This window comes from Anolis carolinensis, chromosome 6 (assembly GCF_035594765.1).
Source record: "Anolis carolinensis isolate JA03-04 chromosome 6, rAnoCar3.1.pri, whole genome shotgun sequence".
Taxonomy (NCBI): domain Eukaryota; kingdom Metazoa; phylum Chordata; class Lepidosauria; order Squamata; family Dactyloidae; genus Anolis; species Anolis carolinensis.
Genome location: NC_085846.1, coordinates 14,014,323 through 14,031,195, shown reverse-complemented (window position 1 = coordinate 14,031,195; position 16,873 = coordinate 14,014,323). Strand labels below are relative to the sequence as shown.

The window sequence follows — 16,873 nt, the reverse complement described above, 5'->3', positions numbered from 1 at the left end:
GCAACTACTATAGCTATGGGCTCGGTTATCCAAAGGCGCAGCGGAAGAGCCAGGTTTTAAGCAGCTTTTTGAAGGAAGCCAGGGTGGGTGCTTGCCGGATCTCCTCCGGAAGGGAATTCCAGATCCGGGGAGCAACAATAGAAAATGCCTGCTCCCTCGTCCCCGCCAACCGAGCCTGGGATGGTGGTGGGAGCGAAAGAAGTGCCCTACCGGATGAACGAAGAGGACGAGTGGGTTCATAGCGGGAGATGCGGTCACAAAGGTAGGCGGGTCCCAAACCATTTAGGGTTTTATAGGTAAGAACCTGCACCTTGAATTGGGACCGGAAAATAATCGGTAGCCAGTGGAGCTCCTTAAACAGGGGAGTAGATCTCTCCCTTTAAACCATTGAAACCAACTCTATCTTTTGGTTGGTTGCCTCAGGTGATGCAGAGAATCCATCATCACTAGTTCATCTGGCAGTTGAACCCAACCCAACCCTTTCCCTTTTCTGGAAGGCAGGTTTATTCTGGTCCTACAGTATGTTTTGTACTGGGATATATCTGCTAAATAAAGCCCACACTGCCCTATAGCCCAGGATCTCACCCCAAAATATCTGCTTATCCCAGATTATCTGGCAGTGTAGACTCATACAATCCAGTTCAAAGTACATAATCTTAGATCGGATCCTGGGATATAGGGCAGTGTAGATCCAACCTTAGGATCATAAAATACTATGATAGGTTCACTTTAAGATCTCCATCAATGGGAAATGACTTGAATGCACACAACAATAGCAACAATATAATCTGACTTTATATTGCTGTAGTTGTTGTGTTGCTCTAGACAGGAACATGGAGCAATGGATTCAAATAGCACCTAAATGTCAGGAAGAACTTCCTGATATTCAGTGGAATATGCTGCCGCCTCAGAACATGGTGTAATTGTTTTCTGGAGGTTTTTAAGCAGAGGCTGGATGGCCATCTATTGAGAGTGCTTTGATTGAGTGCTTCTACATGGCAGGATGGGTTTGGATTGAGTGGCCCTTGGGGTCTCTTCCATCTGATGCTATCATTCTATGATCTGCTGTTCTTAGTAGCAGTGAATCAGTGGTAGCAGGTTGCTTCTATATCACTGGCGTAGTCCATTGGCTTCAGATTTTAGTCTGAATATCAAAAAGAACCATCGAAGGTGCCAAAAGCATATAATCACAATTGGCTCAGCAGCTTGGACAGATCCTTCAAAGAGTGAATTCAGCATTCTTTTACCAACCCTTCTTGAAGATCCCTGTCTTTTCACTGATGAAGTAGAGCTGCTTCAATTCCACTTCTGTGTGTAAATTGGGAGAAGAGAGCATTGTCTTGGGACTACTGTTATTTTTCAGTGCTTCAGACAACAAAATGTCGTGGGTCATCCCTAGTAAAAAGACTTAGGTCAGGAGATCTTATTCCATCTTTCTCAAGTTACTGAGTCATCCCTGGTAAAAACAATTCCTTACAGACTTAGGTCAGGAGATTTTATTCTGTCTTTCTCAAGTTAGTGAATGTGATGTTCGCTAGTTTGAGAACATTAATTGTATACATTAAAATCAGGTGAAACCTGACCTTTATCCTTGATGTCACCTGGCCTGGTCCTCATTTAATGGATTATAGATAGCTACCTCCATCAAGAGCCTTTTAATATACACTACTGGTGGTGCAGTGGGCTAAACTGCTGAGCTACTGAACATAGAGGTTTGAATCCGGGGAGCAGGATGAGTTTCTGCTGTTAGCCCCAGCTTCTGCCAACCTAGCAGTTCGAAAATGTGAGTAGATCAAAAAGTACTGCTCTGGTGGAAAGATAATGGCACTCCATGCAGTCATGCTGGCCACATGACCTTGGAGGTGTCTATGGACAACGGTGGCTCTTCAGCTTAGAAATGGAGATGAGCACCAATCCCCAGTCGACACTACTAGATTTAATGTCAGTGGAAAACCTTTACCTACCTTACCTACAAGGCATTTATTTCTCTACACAAGAATCAGGGAATATTGTTAATACCGTAGCTGGATAATAATGGCACAGTTCACTAGGTGGCAGCAAGAAACAACCATTTAATAGTCACATCAAGAGTACACATTCTCAGATAAAGTGGGGGGCAAGAATATATTACTGCTCTTCTCTGACAATAATATAATTTACATTTAAATAATATTGTCAATAAAAATCAATCACTTGAACAGCAACATATATATATATCGGAGACAAGGAAGGAATTCATTCTACAGTTAAATCAAAGCCATTGATAGCGGTATGTGTGTTTAATTCTTGTAGAAACCACTGAACACATCACAAGGAAGGAAGAAATGGAAAAAGAATAGGGAAGCTAAACCAGGGATAGGGGAAAGGGAGTTAAATGTGGAAGAATGCATAAGAAACAGCACTAGAAAGCAGTATAGTGGTAAATTTTGAAATGCAAGCATTCACCATGAAATTCCCCATAACTATTACTTGAAAGGAGAGTCCAAAAACACAGTCAGTGATATCCATCCCAATAAGCCAATTCTTGCTAGGTTTGTGTCTACCAGGTGCAGGTCTTTTGTAAAGTTAATAGATTTCAATTGCACTTTCAATTTCACATGTCACATCCAAATTGTATTGCAGCATGGATAGCTGACAATACTGTAATTTCACTGGGAAAATTAACTCCCTTTCCCTTCAGCTGCTGTAAGAAATACAGCTAAAATAACAAGGAACAAGGAAGTCTGGGAAACAACGGTTGCAGGAGCACTCTAATGTTGTGAACCTTGCTTTCCACTACTTCACCAAAGTTAGTTCTGCATTTCCCCCTAGGAACCAATAAATAAAGATAATACAACAGGAAAGGGAAAAATTCAATTTCGTAGGGATTTGGCTGGAGTGCAAGGCAAAAAGTAGGCCAAAATAAGCATCCTTTTTTATTTAAAGCACTTATTGCCAGTAATTAAACCAGGAGTAGAAATATGACACCCTCCAGAATTACAGCTTCTAGTACAGGCATGGGCAAACTTCGGTCCTCCAGGTGTTTTGGACTTCAACTCCCACAATTCCTAACAGCCTTCCGGCTGTTAGGAATTGTGGGAGTTGAAGTCCAAAACACCTGGAGGACCGAAGTTTGCCCATGCCTGTCCCAGAAGCTGAATGGAAGCTGTCATTCAACAACATCATAAGGTCCCTATGACCCTCATTCCATCTTCTGGAGAGATCATCACCATGGTCCAAAGCCTTCTAAGGTTCATTTGGTGGGAAAATAAGAAGTAGGGCCTCTTTTGTGGCTGCTTCCAGGCTAGAACTCCTTCCCATGGTGGCCCCATCCTTACTCTCCTGGTCCAAACATTTTGTGCCATCAAGTTTTTGCCAACTGACTAAAGTTGAGCTTTTAATGTTGTGTAGGTGTTTGCACATTTGTTCTCTCCCTTTCTTTCTCTGCATGTTTGAATGACAAGGTCTCATCAGCGATGTTTGTTGGTACTTAATGGACAATGTTTAATAATATCACTAGGGGCTTGTCTTTAGGTCTCAGGTTTTGGCCTAGGAACCCAAGGGCCTTCAAAATCCCAAGCTGGCAACTCTTTTGGGAAGTCACCAACTTTCCAGGTCCCACAAAGGAAAGTAGCTGTCATGGCCCGAAGTCACAAAAGCTTCTGAATCCAAGGCAGGGATGAGGCATTCAACTGCAGTTGAAGGACCAGCATTTGGCTCCATACAAGAGGCAGGTTCTGCATGGGGTTGTGATGTCCATCCCACTAAACTGGATCCTCCTGAAGGATAGAGATTGAGAGGCTCCCAGCTGTTGACCCCTGCAAGGCTGGACTCTCTGGTGATGGGTTCGAAAAGTTCATCTGGCTCAGAGGTCAAAGCATCGAGAGACAAGGCCCAGCTGGGACTCGGGTCGGGAGCCACGAATGCCTCCGCGATGCCTGAGAAGGAACTGACAGCGGAGGGCAGTCGGACCATCGGGGGCCGAGAGGGGCTTCTTTGCTGGATTGCGGCAGGAGGGACACACGCTTCCTGGGAAAGGATGGAGGAGGCTAAGCGGTGAGTAGCTGCTTCAATATCTGAAAAGCTCCTGAGGAAGAAAGGAAGGAGGACAGAGAAGATCTGGGGAGGTTCTCTGAACGTGGATCAGAGTGTATGACTTTTCAAACTACAGTAGAGTCTCGCTTATCCAACATAAACCAACTGGCAGAACATTGGAAAAGCAAAAATGTTGAATAATAAGGAGGGATTAAGTAAAAGCCTATTAAACGTCAAATTACATTATGATTTTACAAATTAAGCACCAAAACATCATGTTTTTTCTAGGCAGCAATGTGCTGTTTGTTTCTCTAGGCAGCAACGTGCACCGGGCCTCTCCATGCACCGGGCGCTCACTGGGAGGGGCGAAATGCAACAGCTGTGGATCCGGGTGGGAGGCAGACTACATTGGATAATCCAGAACGTTGGATAAGCGAAGGTTGGAGAAGCAAGACTCTACTGTATACCAGTAAAGGGTGGCTAAAAGGCTGCATGTAACTATTGGTACACCAAAGTGTGACCCTGAAAGCTTCTAGGCTTGGGGGTAGTACTGGTTTTTATGCAACTTTTTTATTTTTCACTTTCAAATCACCCAAAAGTAGATTCAAATGCAGCTTTTCCCACGGGGGAAACTCAGAAAAGACTGAAAATTGCCCAAAATAGCAATAGATGTGATTTTTTTTTTCGTGTCAGGAGCAACCAGAGTTGCTTCTGGAGTGAGAGAATTGGCCGTCTGCAAGGACGTTGCCTAGGGGATGCCCAGATGTTTTGATGTTTTACCATCCTTATGGGAGGCTTCTCTCATGTCCCCGCATGGAGCTGGAGCTGATAGAGGGAGCTCATCCACGCTCTCCCCGGGTGGGATTCGAACCTGGCAGCCTTCAGGTCAGCAACCCAACCTTCAAGTCACAAGGCTTTTATCCCCTAGGCCACCGGGGGCTCCATAATAGATGTGATATTACTTCTGAGATGTTGAAATCTGACAGTGTGCTCCTTTCGGCGATGGGTGGGCACAGAAGGGCTGGCTTACACAGCCAGCCCTCTGTATTCATGGATTCTGAATCCACAGATTCAGCCATTCAGAACTGTGTTTTGGACTAAAATCCCCAGAATCTCTACCTCAGTCTAACTACCTCTCATGCCATAAACAGCAACATTTACTCTCACTATAAAGATACAATGTAACATGTTGCAGTTAGAAAGTTATTTAGAAAATAACAAAGAAAGTAACTAGTACAAATACCTATTAACAATCCATAGCTAATTAATAATTACATAGTAGCCTATATAAACAACTAGTTCTAAGATGAGGTGTGAGCCTGCATGCTTGCCCAGCAGTGGCTCCTAAGGCTGGAGTATTCTTAAGCAGGGAGCTCTGGATCTACTTGTAGACACTGCTGGGCACTTCAGAGGAAGGAGATCTAGAGGGAGAGAGATCTAGAGTATGGAGAATTGGTGGTCTTGGTCATCCTACCTGCATATCTGGTTCTGTAGGAACCGTCGGTGATTCACTTTCCTCTTGCTCGGCTTGCTCCGGCAAGGTCTCTGGAGGGTGCGCATGACGTGGGATGCTGCCGCGGACACAAAGGTGCAGAGATCGCGCCCGCGGTCATAGGAAGCCAGGGTTCGGGGAGGTGCCAGGAAAGACCTGTTTGGGGGGCTGCTGCTGTGGGGCATTCCCTGTTTTAGTCAAGGGGCACAGAGGGTTCAATTCAGGTTGCCGTACAGAGTGGTTGTCACTTGGTTTTACTCAGGTTGTCTCTCTGTTTTTTAAAAAAATAGATTGGGGGAAGAAATTAATTTTTTGGAGTGAAAAAAATCAGGATTTTTTTTTGTATGGTGCTACTTGGAGCAGTTGCTCCTGGACTGGTGTTGTCCTGATGGATTTCTAGGAAAGTAACAACTGTAGTTCAAATAGGAACAAGGACAACGCCAGTCCCTGGTACATTTAAAAAGATAGTTGCCAGTCCTCCACATCAAATAGTCTCAGAAGCACACATGGTGTCTGAGGAATTCTGGGAGTGGCAATTCAGAAAGCATAGCCACACTTCCAGATAAAAACAAATGTTTGTCTCAGGCATGGGCAAACTTCGCCCCTCCAGGTGTTTTGGACTTCAACTTCCACAATTCCTAACAGCCGGTAGGCTGTTAGGAATTGTGGGAGTTGAAGTCCAAAACACCTGGAGGGGCAGAGTTTGCCCATGCCTGGTCTATCTAATCCTCCTCATTCCTTATTCTTGACAGATTGAATTTTCCCATAACGCTATGCACGATTTTTGTTCCTGGGTTACGAATTTCAGTTGGTTCTATCATAAAAACATGGAAAAGGTGTATTAAACTGCCAAAACTCTGTTTCTGCATATAGGACATCTTGCAGCACATTTTGCTTTAGTTTTCCAATGAATATCTCATACAGTCTCAACAAATTCAACATAATTTGTGGCAGGCAGAAAAACAAAGTTTCTGGACTGTAACAACTACAGTAGAGTCTCACTTATCCAACATAAATGGGCCGGCAGAACGTTGGATAAGCGAATATGTTGGATAATAAGGAGGCATTAAGGAAAAGCCTATTAAACATCAAATTAATTTATGATTTTACAAATTAAGCACCAAAACATCATGTTATACAACAAATTTGACAGAAAAAGTAGTTTAATATGCAGTAATGCAATGTAGTAATTACTGTATTTACGAATTTAGCACCAAAATATCACGATATATTGAAAACATTGACTACAAAAATGCGTTGGATAATCCAGAACGTTGGATAAGCGAGACTCTACTGTACTTTCAAAGTAAGTACTGCACAATTAAACAGGAAATAACACTCTTAAACCAGGGACAGGAAAAAAATCAATTTTTTTACATAGTGTAATCTTTATTTTACATGGGATCGCATCACAAAAATAGCCCTTAAGATAAAAAAAAGGACAGCATTGCAACAAGTTAAAGATATATCATTCCCAAAGCTGCTCCCAATCCCACATACCTGTTCTTAGAAGAAGAAGGTTTAAGAAGGTGGTTTCCAAGTTAAGCTGTCAATACTTGGTAATGTTATTGCCTCCAACAAACTCTTTCATCTGCCTCTTCCAGCTCTTTCCCCAAGGCAGGCTGTTCAGAGATTGGTACCCAGCACAGGATAAAGGATGCTGAAGATGCTTAGAAGCCCCTCCCTCCCCTTGCTTTCTCTTGTTCTCTCCCCACTCCCACCCCTGCTAAGGAAAATCACATCCGCTGCAGTCAAACTTGTCCAAGACTGATGTTAAATCCTGTCTGGAATTTATTGGTATCTTTAGTTGCTGGCTCTTGTAAAGATGAGGCTGAATCAGATAAAGGGAATCTGCCACGTTGGCATCCATATTCCACTTCTCCAACTTGTTGCCCTCCAGATGTGTTGGACTGCAACTCCCATCAGATTCAGCATATATTTATATCTATGTGCCCCTGGTGGCACAGTGCGTTAAAGCGCTGAGCTGCTGAACTTGCGGACCAAAAGGTGCCAGGTTCAAATCCCGGGAGCGGAATGAAAGCACGCTGTTAGCCCCTGCTCCTGCCAACCTAGCAGTTCGAAAACATGCCAATGTGAGTAGATCAATAGGTACCGCTCCGGCAGGAAGGTAACGGCACTCCATGCAGTCATGCCGGCCACATGACCTTGGAGGTGTCTACGGACAACGCCGGCTCTTCGGCTTAGAAATGGAGATGAGCACCAGCCCCCAGAGTCGGTCACGACTGGACTTAACGTCAGGGGAAAACCTTTACCTTACCTATGTCTATATCAATCAATGACCAACAACAAAACAAATAGGCAGCAAAATGTAACAAAATGAAACACAATTTGAGGCATGAAAACACAACCTTTAAAAACAGAGCCGAGCTAGCATTGTCTTTGAGTTGTGTGACCTTGGACATTTGTGACTACAACTCTCAGAATCCTCCAGCCTCCTAGTCTATCTGGCTTTTCTTATGTTGAACAGTTATAATGCACAGACAGATAAACATATGCAAAGTACATAAGAAGGACATTATCGACAAATTTGAGAAAATGAGATAATCAGAACTACATAGAGTCTCACTGATCCAACTTTCATTTATCCAACGTTCTGTATTATCCAACGCAGTCTGCCTTTTAGTAGCCAGTGTTTTTGTTGTCAATGTTTTCAATACATTGTGATGTTTTGGTGCTAAATTCGTAAATACAGTAATTACTACATGACGATACCGTGTATTGAACTGCTTTTTCTCTTGATTTGTTGTAAAACATGATGTTTGGGTGTTTAATTTGTAAAAACATAATGTAATCTGATGTTTAATAGGGTTTTCCTTAATCTCTCCTTATTATCCAACATTTTCGCTTATCCAACGTTCTGCCGGCCCGTTTCATGTTGGATAAGTGAGACTCTACTGTACCACCACAGAACCCCAGTTTATCCAACAAATGCTAGATGCCATGGCAAGGCTATTGTATCCCTCCAGGGTCTTTGCCATAGAGAGAACTATAGATGTGTTCTTGAACTGCAACTCCCAGCAGCCATAGCCAGCACAGAGAATAATGAGGAAAGCTGAAAGCTGAATCTGAGGCCCTGTCTAAACTGCCATATAATCATTTCTGAATCCAGATTATATTATTTGAATTCTATTATGTGGCAGTGTACATCTAGCCTGAGAGTTGAAGACTCATGCGACCTCCATCACTCCATTAGGGGCAAAACATTGTAAGCTTTTACCAGTCAGTAAGTCCCATTGAGCTAAGTGTTGCTTATTTCTGAGAAGAAATGAGCTGTATATATTTCTAACAATTTGCGCTCCATTGCTGCCTTACTCCTCCCTGTCCTGGTCTTTCTGCCCAGTTGCCAGTCTGCCCAATTCCCTCTCCAATTGGATCAAAGTTTTCCTGTGTATTTATTATAAACCATTTTTCATCCCTTATAGAACTCAAGGCAGCATGCACAGTTTCCTAGCAGATTTCCCATCCTGACACGAACTACACTCAGATCTCAGGTTTCTGCACCATGTTTGTTCAGACTGTGGCCTCGGAATGGAAATAAGGGTGGAGGAAGCTTCCCTTGAATGCATTTCTCTATGCCAATTCAGTCATTGACAGCAAATGAACAAACCAAGAACAAAATGTTGGCAATTCTAACCAGGGTTTGGAAAGTTACTTATTGGACTCCAAAAAAGTGTGATTTTCCAAAAGAGTAACTTCAGTGCCAAAGGTCAACTGGGGATTATGGCAGATATGATCCAAAAAAGTGATTGAAGGATCAAATAAATCACTCCGGTCACTGAACATGTTTTAAATTGTTGTTATTGTATGTTTTATTCGGATGTATTTATTGTTGTGTTTGGATTTGTTTTTACTGTTATATTTTATTACACTGTTGGGCTTGGTCTCCTTGTAAGCCGCCCCAAGTCCCCTCGGGGAGATGGGGTGGGATATAAGAATAAAGTATTATTATTGTTGTTGTTGTTGTTATTATTATTCCAGATTCTGCCCTAAAGCTATCTTTACACAATTCCTATCACAGTGCTTTCAGAACCGCTTTTTCTTGGGCTTCCACACACTCAATACAAAGCCTCCCTCTCAAGATGATGGATCAAATCTACCCTCAATTACATTATCAAAAACATAATTTTTGTTCCTGGGTTATAAATGTGATTTCCTAATTGGTTCTAACATAAAAACATAAAAAAGTTTATTAAACTTCAAAAACTTTTTGCAGGACATCTTGCAGCACATTTTGTTATAGTTTTTCACTTGATATTTCATTTAGTCTCAACCAATTCAACAGAGTCTGTAGCAGCCACAAAACGAAGTTTCTGGAGTATAGAAACTACTTTCAAAGTAAGTACTGCACAATTAAACAAGAAATAACACTTTCAAACCAGGAACAGAATTTTTTCCAAATTTTGTTACATAGTATTATGGTTTCTGGTCACATTCCCTGCCACTGTCACAAATGACAGTAGTTTTTGCCTTCACGCTTTCTTCCATGCCCTTCTTTGTAACCCTTTGCTCTTGAGTGCATCACTAGTCACTTCCCAATTAGCACATATTTCTCACTGGGATGTGGCTGCTATTGCCACCTGCCCCAATTACAGCTTCCTGAGGCCTTCTGGGTTCTTTAGGTACTTGAGGTGCCATCAGGCTCCCTGGAGACACCATCCATGGCATGGAATTTGCTACCACAAAAGAAACCAACCCCTTCCCCCTTTCCCTTCCTCTTTAGCCCTTGGTCTGAGTCTCTGTGATAAAACAAGCAATTATAAAGTAATTGGTCATCATCGTCACCCATGTAATGATTAAATGCAGACCTTGTATTTGCAGGGTGAAAAGTGGGTAGAGGAGGGTAAGAGAGAGACTGGTAATAAAGAACCAATTGTGGGATCAAAACAAAGATTTAACAAACACTTATATTTTCCTTTCCTTCGATGCATTGTATCTAGTCAGTTAGTCCATTCGGTTTGCTGTTTTCCTGGAGATATGCTAAAGGTCAAAGTCAAGGGCTTCCAATTCTATATTAAGCCACTATAAATGCAGGAAAGGTGTATATTTATTTTAATGATTGTTTTTGCAACGTGAGTTGACAAAGTCCAGAGACCCAACCCCTTGAAATATAATAATGGAAATAAAGAATATAGGTATGTACCGTATATACTCAAGTATAAACAGACCCAAATATAAGCTGAAGCATCTAATTTTACCACAAAAAAAATTGACTCAAGTATAAGCCGAGAGTGATAAATTTCAGAAATAAAAATAGATACCAATAAACTTACATTAATTGAGGCATCAGTAGGTTAAATGTTTCTGAATATTTACATAAAACTGTAATTTAAGATAAGGCTGTCCAACTCTGACTAAATCATTATTCTCATCTTCTTCAATGTAAATGTACTTATGTATCCTTTTAATAATACAGTAGAGTCTCACTTATCCAAGACTCGCTTATCCATGGTTCTGGATTATCCAAGCCATTTTTGTAGTCAATGTTTTCAATATATCATGATATTTTGGTGCTAAATTTGTAAATACAGTAATTATAACATAACATTACTGCGTATTGAACTACTTTTTCTGTCAAATTTGTTGTATAACATGATGTTTTGGTGCTTAATTTGTAAAATCATAACCTAATTTGATGTTTAATAGGCTTCTCCTTAATTCCTCCTTATTATCCAAAATAGTCGCTTATCCAAGGTTCTGCCAGCCCATTTAGCTTGTATATGTGAGACTCTACTGTAATAGAGTAAAATAATAAATGTAATAATAATAATAAATACAGGAAAATAATACATGGAATAATAAATAGAGTAAAATAATAAACGCAGTAACAATAATATCAGAGTGAAATAATAAATGTATTAATCATAATACAAAAATAAAGTAAAATAAATATAAAAGTAACAATAATAATAGAGTAAAATAATAAATGTAATCTATATATATAAATGAGTGATGGCATCACGGCAACCCACAAAACAACAAAACTACAGGCCCCCCCAACCTCGAAATTTGACAACACGACCCATCATCCACGCCTCTAGGTTGATACAACAAAAAGAAAAGAAAAATAAAGTCCTAATTAGAGGGAGAGCAATAATTGTTTTTATCCAATTGTTGCCAGTTTAGAGGGCTAATCTCTGCCCACTTGGTCTCCTAGCAACCAACTCAGCCAAGGGACAGCCAGGGTTCAGCTAGGGGACAGGCAGATTTAGGCCTCACTTAGGCCTCTTCCACAGATTATCTAATTTGCACTGGATTATATGGCAGTGTAGACTCAAGGCCCTTCCACACAGCTATATAACCCATTTATAATCTTATATTATCTGCTTTGCACTGGATTATCTTGACTCCACACTACCATATAATCCACTTCAGTGTGCATTTTATACAGCTGTGAAGAAGGGGCCTCATATAATCCATTTCTAAGCAGATAATATAAGATTATCAATATACAGTACAGTCTCACTTATCCAACATAAACAGGCCAGCAGGATAAGTGAATATGTTGGATAATAAGAAGGGATTCAGGAAAAGCCGATTAAACATCAAATTAGGTAATTGTTATACAAATGAAGCACCAAAACATCATATTATACAACAAATTTGACAGAAAAAGTAGTTCCATGCGCAGTAATGCTATGTAGTAATTACAGTAGAGTCTCACATGTCCAACACTAACTTATCCAACATTCTGGATTATCCAACACATTTTTGGAGTCAATGTTTTCAATATATCGTGATATTTTGGTGCTAAATTCATAAATACAGTAATTACTACATAGCATTACTGCGTATTGAACTATTTTTTCTGCCAAATTTGTTGTCTAACATGATGTTTTGGTGTTTCATTTGTAAAATCATAACCTAATTTGATGTTTAATAGGCTTTTCCTTAATGCCTCCTTATTATCCAACATATTCGCTTATCCAACATTCTGCCAGCCCCTTTATGTTGGATAAGTGAGACTCTACTGTACTGTATTTACAAATTTAACACTAAAATATCACAATGAATTTAAAACACTGACTACAAAAACCTTGATTATGAAAAGGCAGACTGCGTTGGATAATCCAGAACATTGTATAAGCGAATGTTGGATAAGTGAGATTCTACTTTAATATGAAATAATTACTGGGATAGAATAATGCAGAACAATATAATCTCTAAAACTAGGACAGTAAATAAAGACCAATAGTCTGAAAGCAGGGAGATTGGAAATTCCACAAAGGAAACAATCAGGGCCAGCTAACACCTCCCAAGAAAGGATTCTTCCAGAAAGGAAGCTGAGAAGGGAGTGAAGCACTGTGTATTACCAAAGTCATTATTATTATTATTATTATTATTATTATTATTATTATTATTATTGTTGTTGTGTTGCTGTAAACCGTATTCAAACCAAGTATTCAAAAACACTAAAATCAGAATATATAAAAATTAATGTAGCATAATAAAACAGAACAATACAATCTCTACAATCAGAACACTAAATAAAGAGCAACACTCTGAAAACAGGGGAATTCCACACAGGAAACAATCAGGGCCAGCTAACACCTCCCAACAAAGTATTCCCATCATCAGAGTCTGGCAAATCCTCTTGTTTTCTCAGGGCCACAGACAGTAGAAGCACATAAAATATCGCAAACAACACCACTCTGAAAACAAGAGAATTCCAGACAGGAAACAATCAGGGCCAGCTAATACCTCCCAACAAAAAAATTCACTCAGGGAGGAAACAGCCAGGCTTTAAAGCTGCAAGGCCATTACATGCTAATCACTTTTCCTAATTGCAGCATTCATACTTGCCTCCAACAGACAAAAAAAAACAATCAGAAATATTGTATATTCACAACCTTTAGGAAATAATATTCCCTGATGGCGCAGTGTGTTAAAGTGCTGAGCTGCTGAACTTCTGGACCGAAAGGCCACAGGTTTGAATTGGGGGAGCGGAGAGAGCCCGCACTGTTAGCCCCAGCTTCTGCCAACCCAGAAGTTCAAAAACATGCAAATGTGAGTCAGAGTGATTTGTAGATCAATAGGTACTTCTCTGGCGGGAAGGTAACGCCGCTCCATGCAGTCATCCCACATGACCTTGGAGGAGTCTACGGACAATGCCAGCTCTTCGGCTTAGAAATGGAGATGAGCTCCAACCCCCAGAGTCAGACATGACTGGACTTAATGTCAGGGGAAAACCTTTACCCTTTACCTTCACTACCACCAATTCCTCAATACTTTATTTCCCATACCACCATAGTTCGCCACAGCAATGCGTGGCCGGGCACAGCTAGTAATAATATATAGAGTAAAATAATAAATGTAATAATACCAATAATAATAGAGAAAAATAATAAATGTACCATATATACTCGAATATAAGCCGACCTGAATCTAAGCCAACCAGGACCCTCACCCCAGTATAAGCCAAAGGGGCCTTTTTCAGTCCTAAAAAAGGGCTGAAAAACTCAGCTTATACTTGAGTATATACGGTAGATCAAATTGCATTTAGCAGTGATACTTTGCTTGGGAAATTACAGGAAAGGATACATCCAGAGCTCTAATTACATATGACAAAAAAGCAGACCCAAGACGCATCTACATTGTAGAATTAGTGCAGTTTGGCACTACTTTAACTGCTATGAAATCTTGGCAGTTGTAGTTTTACAAGGTCTTTCTGTTTCTCGCCAAGCTACAAATCCCAAGATTTTCCTGCCCAGGGATTTTTAAAAAGGCCAGAAATTTTATTGACAATCACTCCCATCCAGGGAGTTGTAGTCCAACACATCTAGAAAGCATCAGTTTAGGTTGCTCTAACTCAGGCATGGGCAAGCTTGGTCTCTCCAGGTGTTTTGGACTCCAACTCCCACCATTCCTAACAGCCTCAGGCCCCTTCCTTTTCCCCCTCAGCCGCTTAAGCGGGGCCTGAGGCTGTTAGGAATGGTGGGAGTTGGAGTCCAAAACACCTGGAGGGACCAAGCTTGCCTATGCCTGCTCTAACCTCTAGACTTTTATAGGCCTATTATAGAGTAAGCCCCATTGTCTTCAGTGAGCCTTAGTTCCCTGTAAAGATGTACAGCACTTCTCCCTCCACCCTTTCCATACTCACTCACACCATTCCTCTGAGTACACAACACAAGGAGGTGCCTGGCCCTATCTGGCAGCGGGACTTGGCGTCCCCTCATTCCCACTTCTGCATGTCAGCAAATATCTCCCCTTTCCCACCCCGAAAGATGGACTCGAAGCCTCCTTCCAGGCTCCCCCTGCTTCACCTCAAAGCGCTTGTCACACACAGGTGGCAAAACAAACTCTGCCCATGAACAAAGATCCCTCTTATGTTCACAGACTGGCGAGAGAGGCCAAGGCCTTGCACCGCAGGGGAGGGCGGCCAAGAGACATTTTTGTCCGAAACCAGGTTTTCTCCCGGGCCTCTGACTACTGTCTCTGATTCCTGCTGGTTGGTTTTTGTTTGCTTTTTTTTGAGATAGCTTCTTCTGGAAGGGCACACAAGGAGTGGAAACAGGGGGAAGGAAGACCTACCCGTATTTTATTTGCATGCCTTAATGCAAAGTATCTCACATGTGCAGCCACATTTAAATGGATTGTTTTCCAAACTGGAAGCCAGCCGGGGACTCTGTGGAGAAGCTTGGGTTTAAATCCTTGTTGATCAGGTTTGCCAGATAGATCAGCCTCAGCTGACTCCTTTCTTTGTCCATGACATCGGTAACATGAGAAAAATGTATGTAAAGGTAAAAATTTTCCCCATGTCCGAGTCTGGGGGTTGGTGCTCATCTCCATTTCTAAGCCAAAGAGCCAGCATTGTCCATAGAAACCTCCAAGGTCATGTGGCCGGCATGACTGCATAGAGCACTGTTACCTTCCCACTAGAACGGTACCTATCAATCTACTCACATTTGCATGTTTTCGAACTGCTGGGTTGGGAGAAGCTGGGGCTAACAGCAGGAGCTCACCCCGCTCCCCAGATTCGAACCTGGCAACCTTTCGGTCAGCAAGTTCAGCAGCTCAGCTGTTTAACTCACTGCACCACCGGGGGCTACATGAGAAAAATGTAACTTGCGCTTATCTGTCAGTCACCTGCTAGAGCACTTCACTACAATATAGGAATAGTGAGAATAGAAAGGGGAAATGTCTGCCTGGTGACTTTCATATCATGCATGATTTTATAAACTCGTGTCTAAGAATGGGAATCATAGAATCAAAGAGTTGGAAGAGACCTCGTGGGCCATCCAGTCCAACCCCTGCCAAGAAGCAGGAAATCGCATTCAAAGCACCCTGGACAGATGGCCACCCAGCTCCTGCTTAAAAGCCTCCAAAAATGAGCCTCCACCACACCCCAGGGCAGAGAGTTCAACTTCTGAACAGCTCTTATAGTTAGGAAGTTCTTCCTAATGTTTAAGTGAATTCATGAACTCATTCAGATTTCTCACCACTGGCTAAGTCGGAGCTTTCTAAACATTTCATATTACTGGCACACTTTTTACACATTAGTGTGTCATTTCGCGACACAGTAATTCAGTTTTATTAGCAAACCGGTGGTTAAACCAAACCCTTATAAGAGATACAGATACATACATAAATCATAATAATGAATTTTATGGGGATACAACATATTCCATTAAACCTTTTCATTTATATTTAAAATTATATTTAAAATGTATGATTTGTAAGACAATAGCACATTTCTAAGATTTTTGTCATTTCCCATTACGTTTCCGCGACACAACAACACAATAACGTGTTGCAACACAGAGTTTGGAAAGCTAAGGGATATGCCATAATTCCTCTTGACCAGAATGCAGATAATAATGTGATATTGGGTTGAAATACTTCAGTTTCATCTCCTGGGGAGGAGCCCCCGATAGCGCAGTGGGTTAAACCCTTGTGCCGACTGAACTGCTGACAGAAAGGTTGGTGGTTCAAATCCGGGGAGTGGGGTGAGGTCCCATCTGTCAGCTCTAGCTTTCCATGCAGGTACTTGAAAGAAAGCTCCCACAAGGATGTTAAAACATCAAAACATCTGGGCATCCCCTGGGCAACGTCCTTGCAGACAGCCAATTCTCTCACACCAGAAGAGACTTGCAGTTTCTCAAGTCGTTCCTGATATGAAAAGAAATCTCCTGGGGAGTCGTTATTGCTAGTTACTACCACTCCTTGTGAATTCTTTTCATCCAGTGACATCAAAACTACAGTGGCACTTGGGTCTTCACTATCTGTCTCCACAGAAGGTGCGAATGGCACATAGAAAAGAGGAAGAGGAATAGCTTTCCTGCTTTCTTTCCCCCTTGCATGCTCTCCTAATCCCTTTCCCTACCCCATAATTTTGTCCAGTCTTTCCCC

General features: G+C 41.5%; 1 protein-coding gene across 1 annotated transcript; it reads right to left on the bottom strand.

Annotated features, from left to right (window-relative positions):
- Positions 1–2,052: 2,052 nt before the first annotated feature.
- c6h19orf85 (chromosome 6 C19orf85 homolog) lies at positions 2,053–7,181 on the bottom strand. Its single transcript, XM_062984337.1, has 3 exons — positions 7,007–7,181; positions 5,489–5,777; positions 2,053–4,066 (listed from the first exon to the last, which is right to left on the bottom strand). The coding sequence occupies exons 2-3, from the start codon at positions 5,689–5,691 to the stop codon at positions 3,580–3,582; spliced, it is 690 nt and encodes a 229-aa protein (XP_062840407.1). The 5' UTR covers positions 5,692–5,777; positions 7,007–7,181; the 3' UTR covers positions 2,053–3,579.
- Positions 7,182–16,873: the final 9,692 nt, after the last annotated feature.

Excerpts from the sequence above, each read along its gene's own strand:
- c6h19orf85 (XM_062984337.1), bottom strand. The coding sequence starts at position 5,691 with ATGCCCCACAGCAGCAGCCCCCCAAACAGGTCTTTCCTGGCACCTCCC. Across the intron at positions 4,067-5,488 it reads CTACAGAACCAGATATGCAG|GAGCTTTTCAGATATTGAAG; the intron begins GTAGGATGACCA and ends TTTCTTCCTCAG.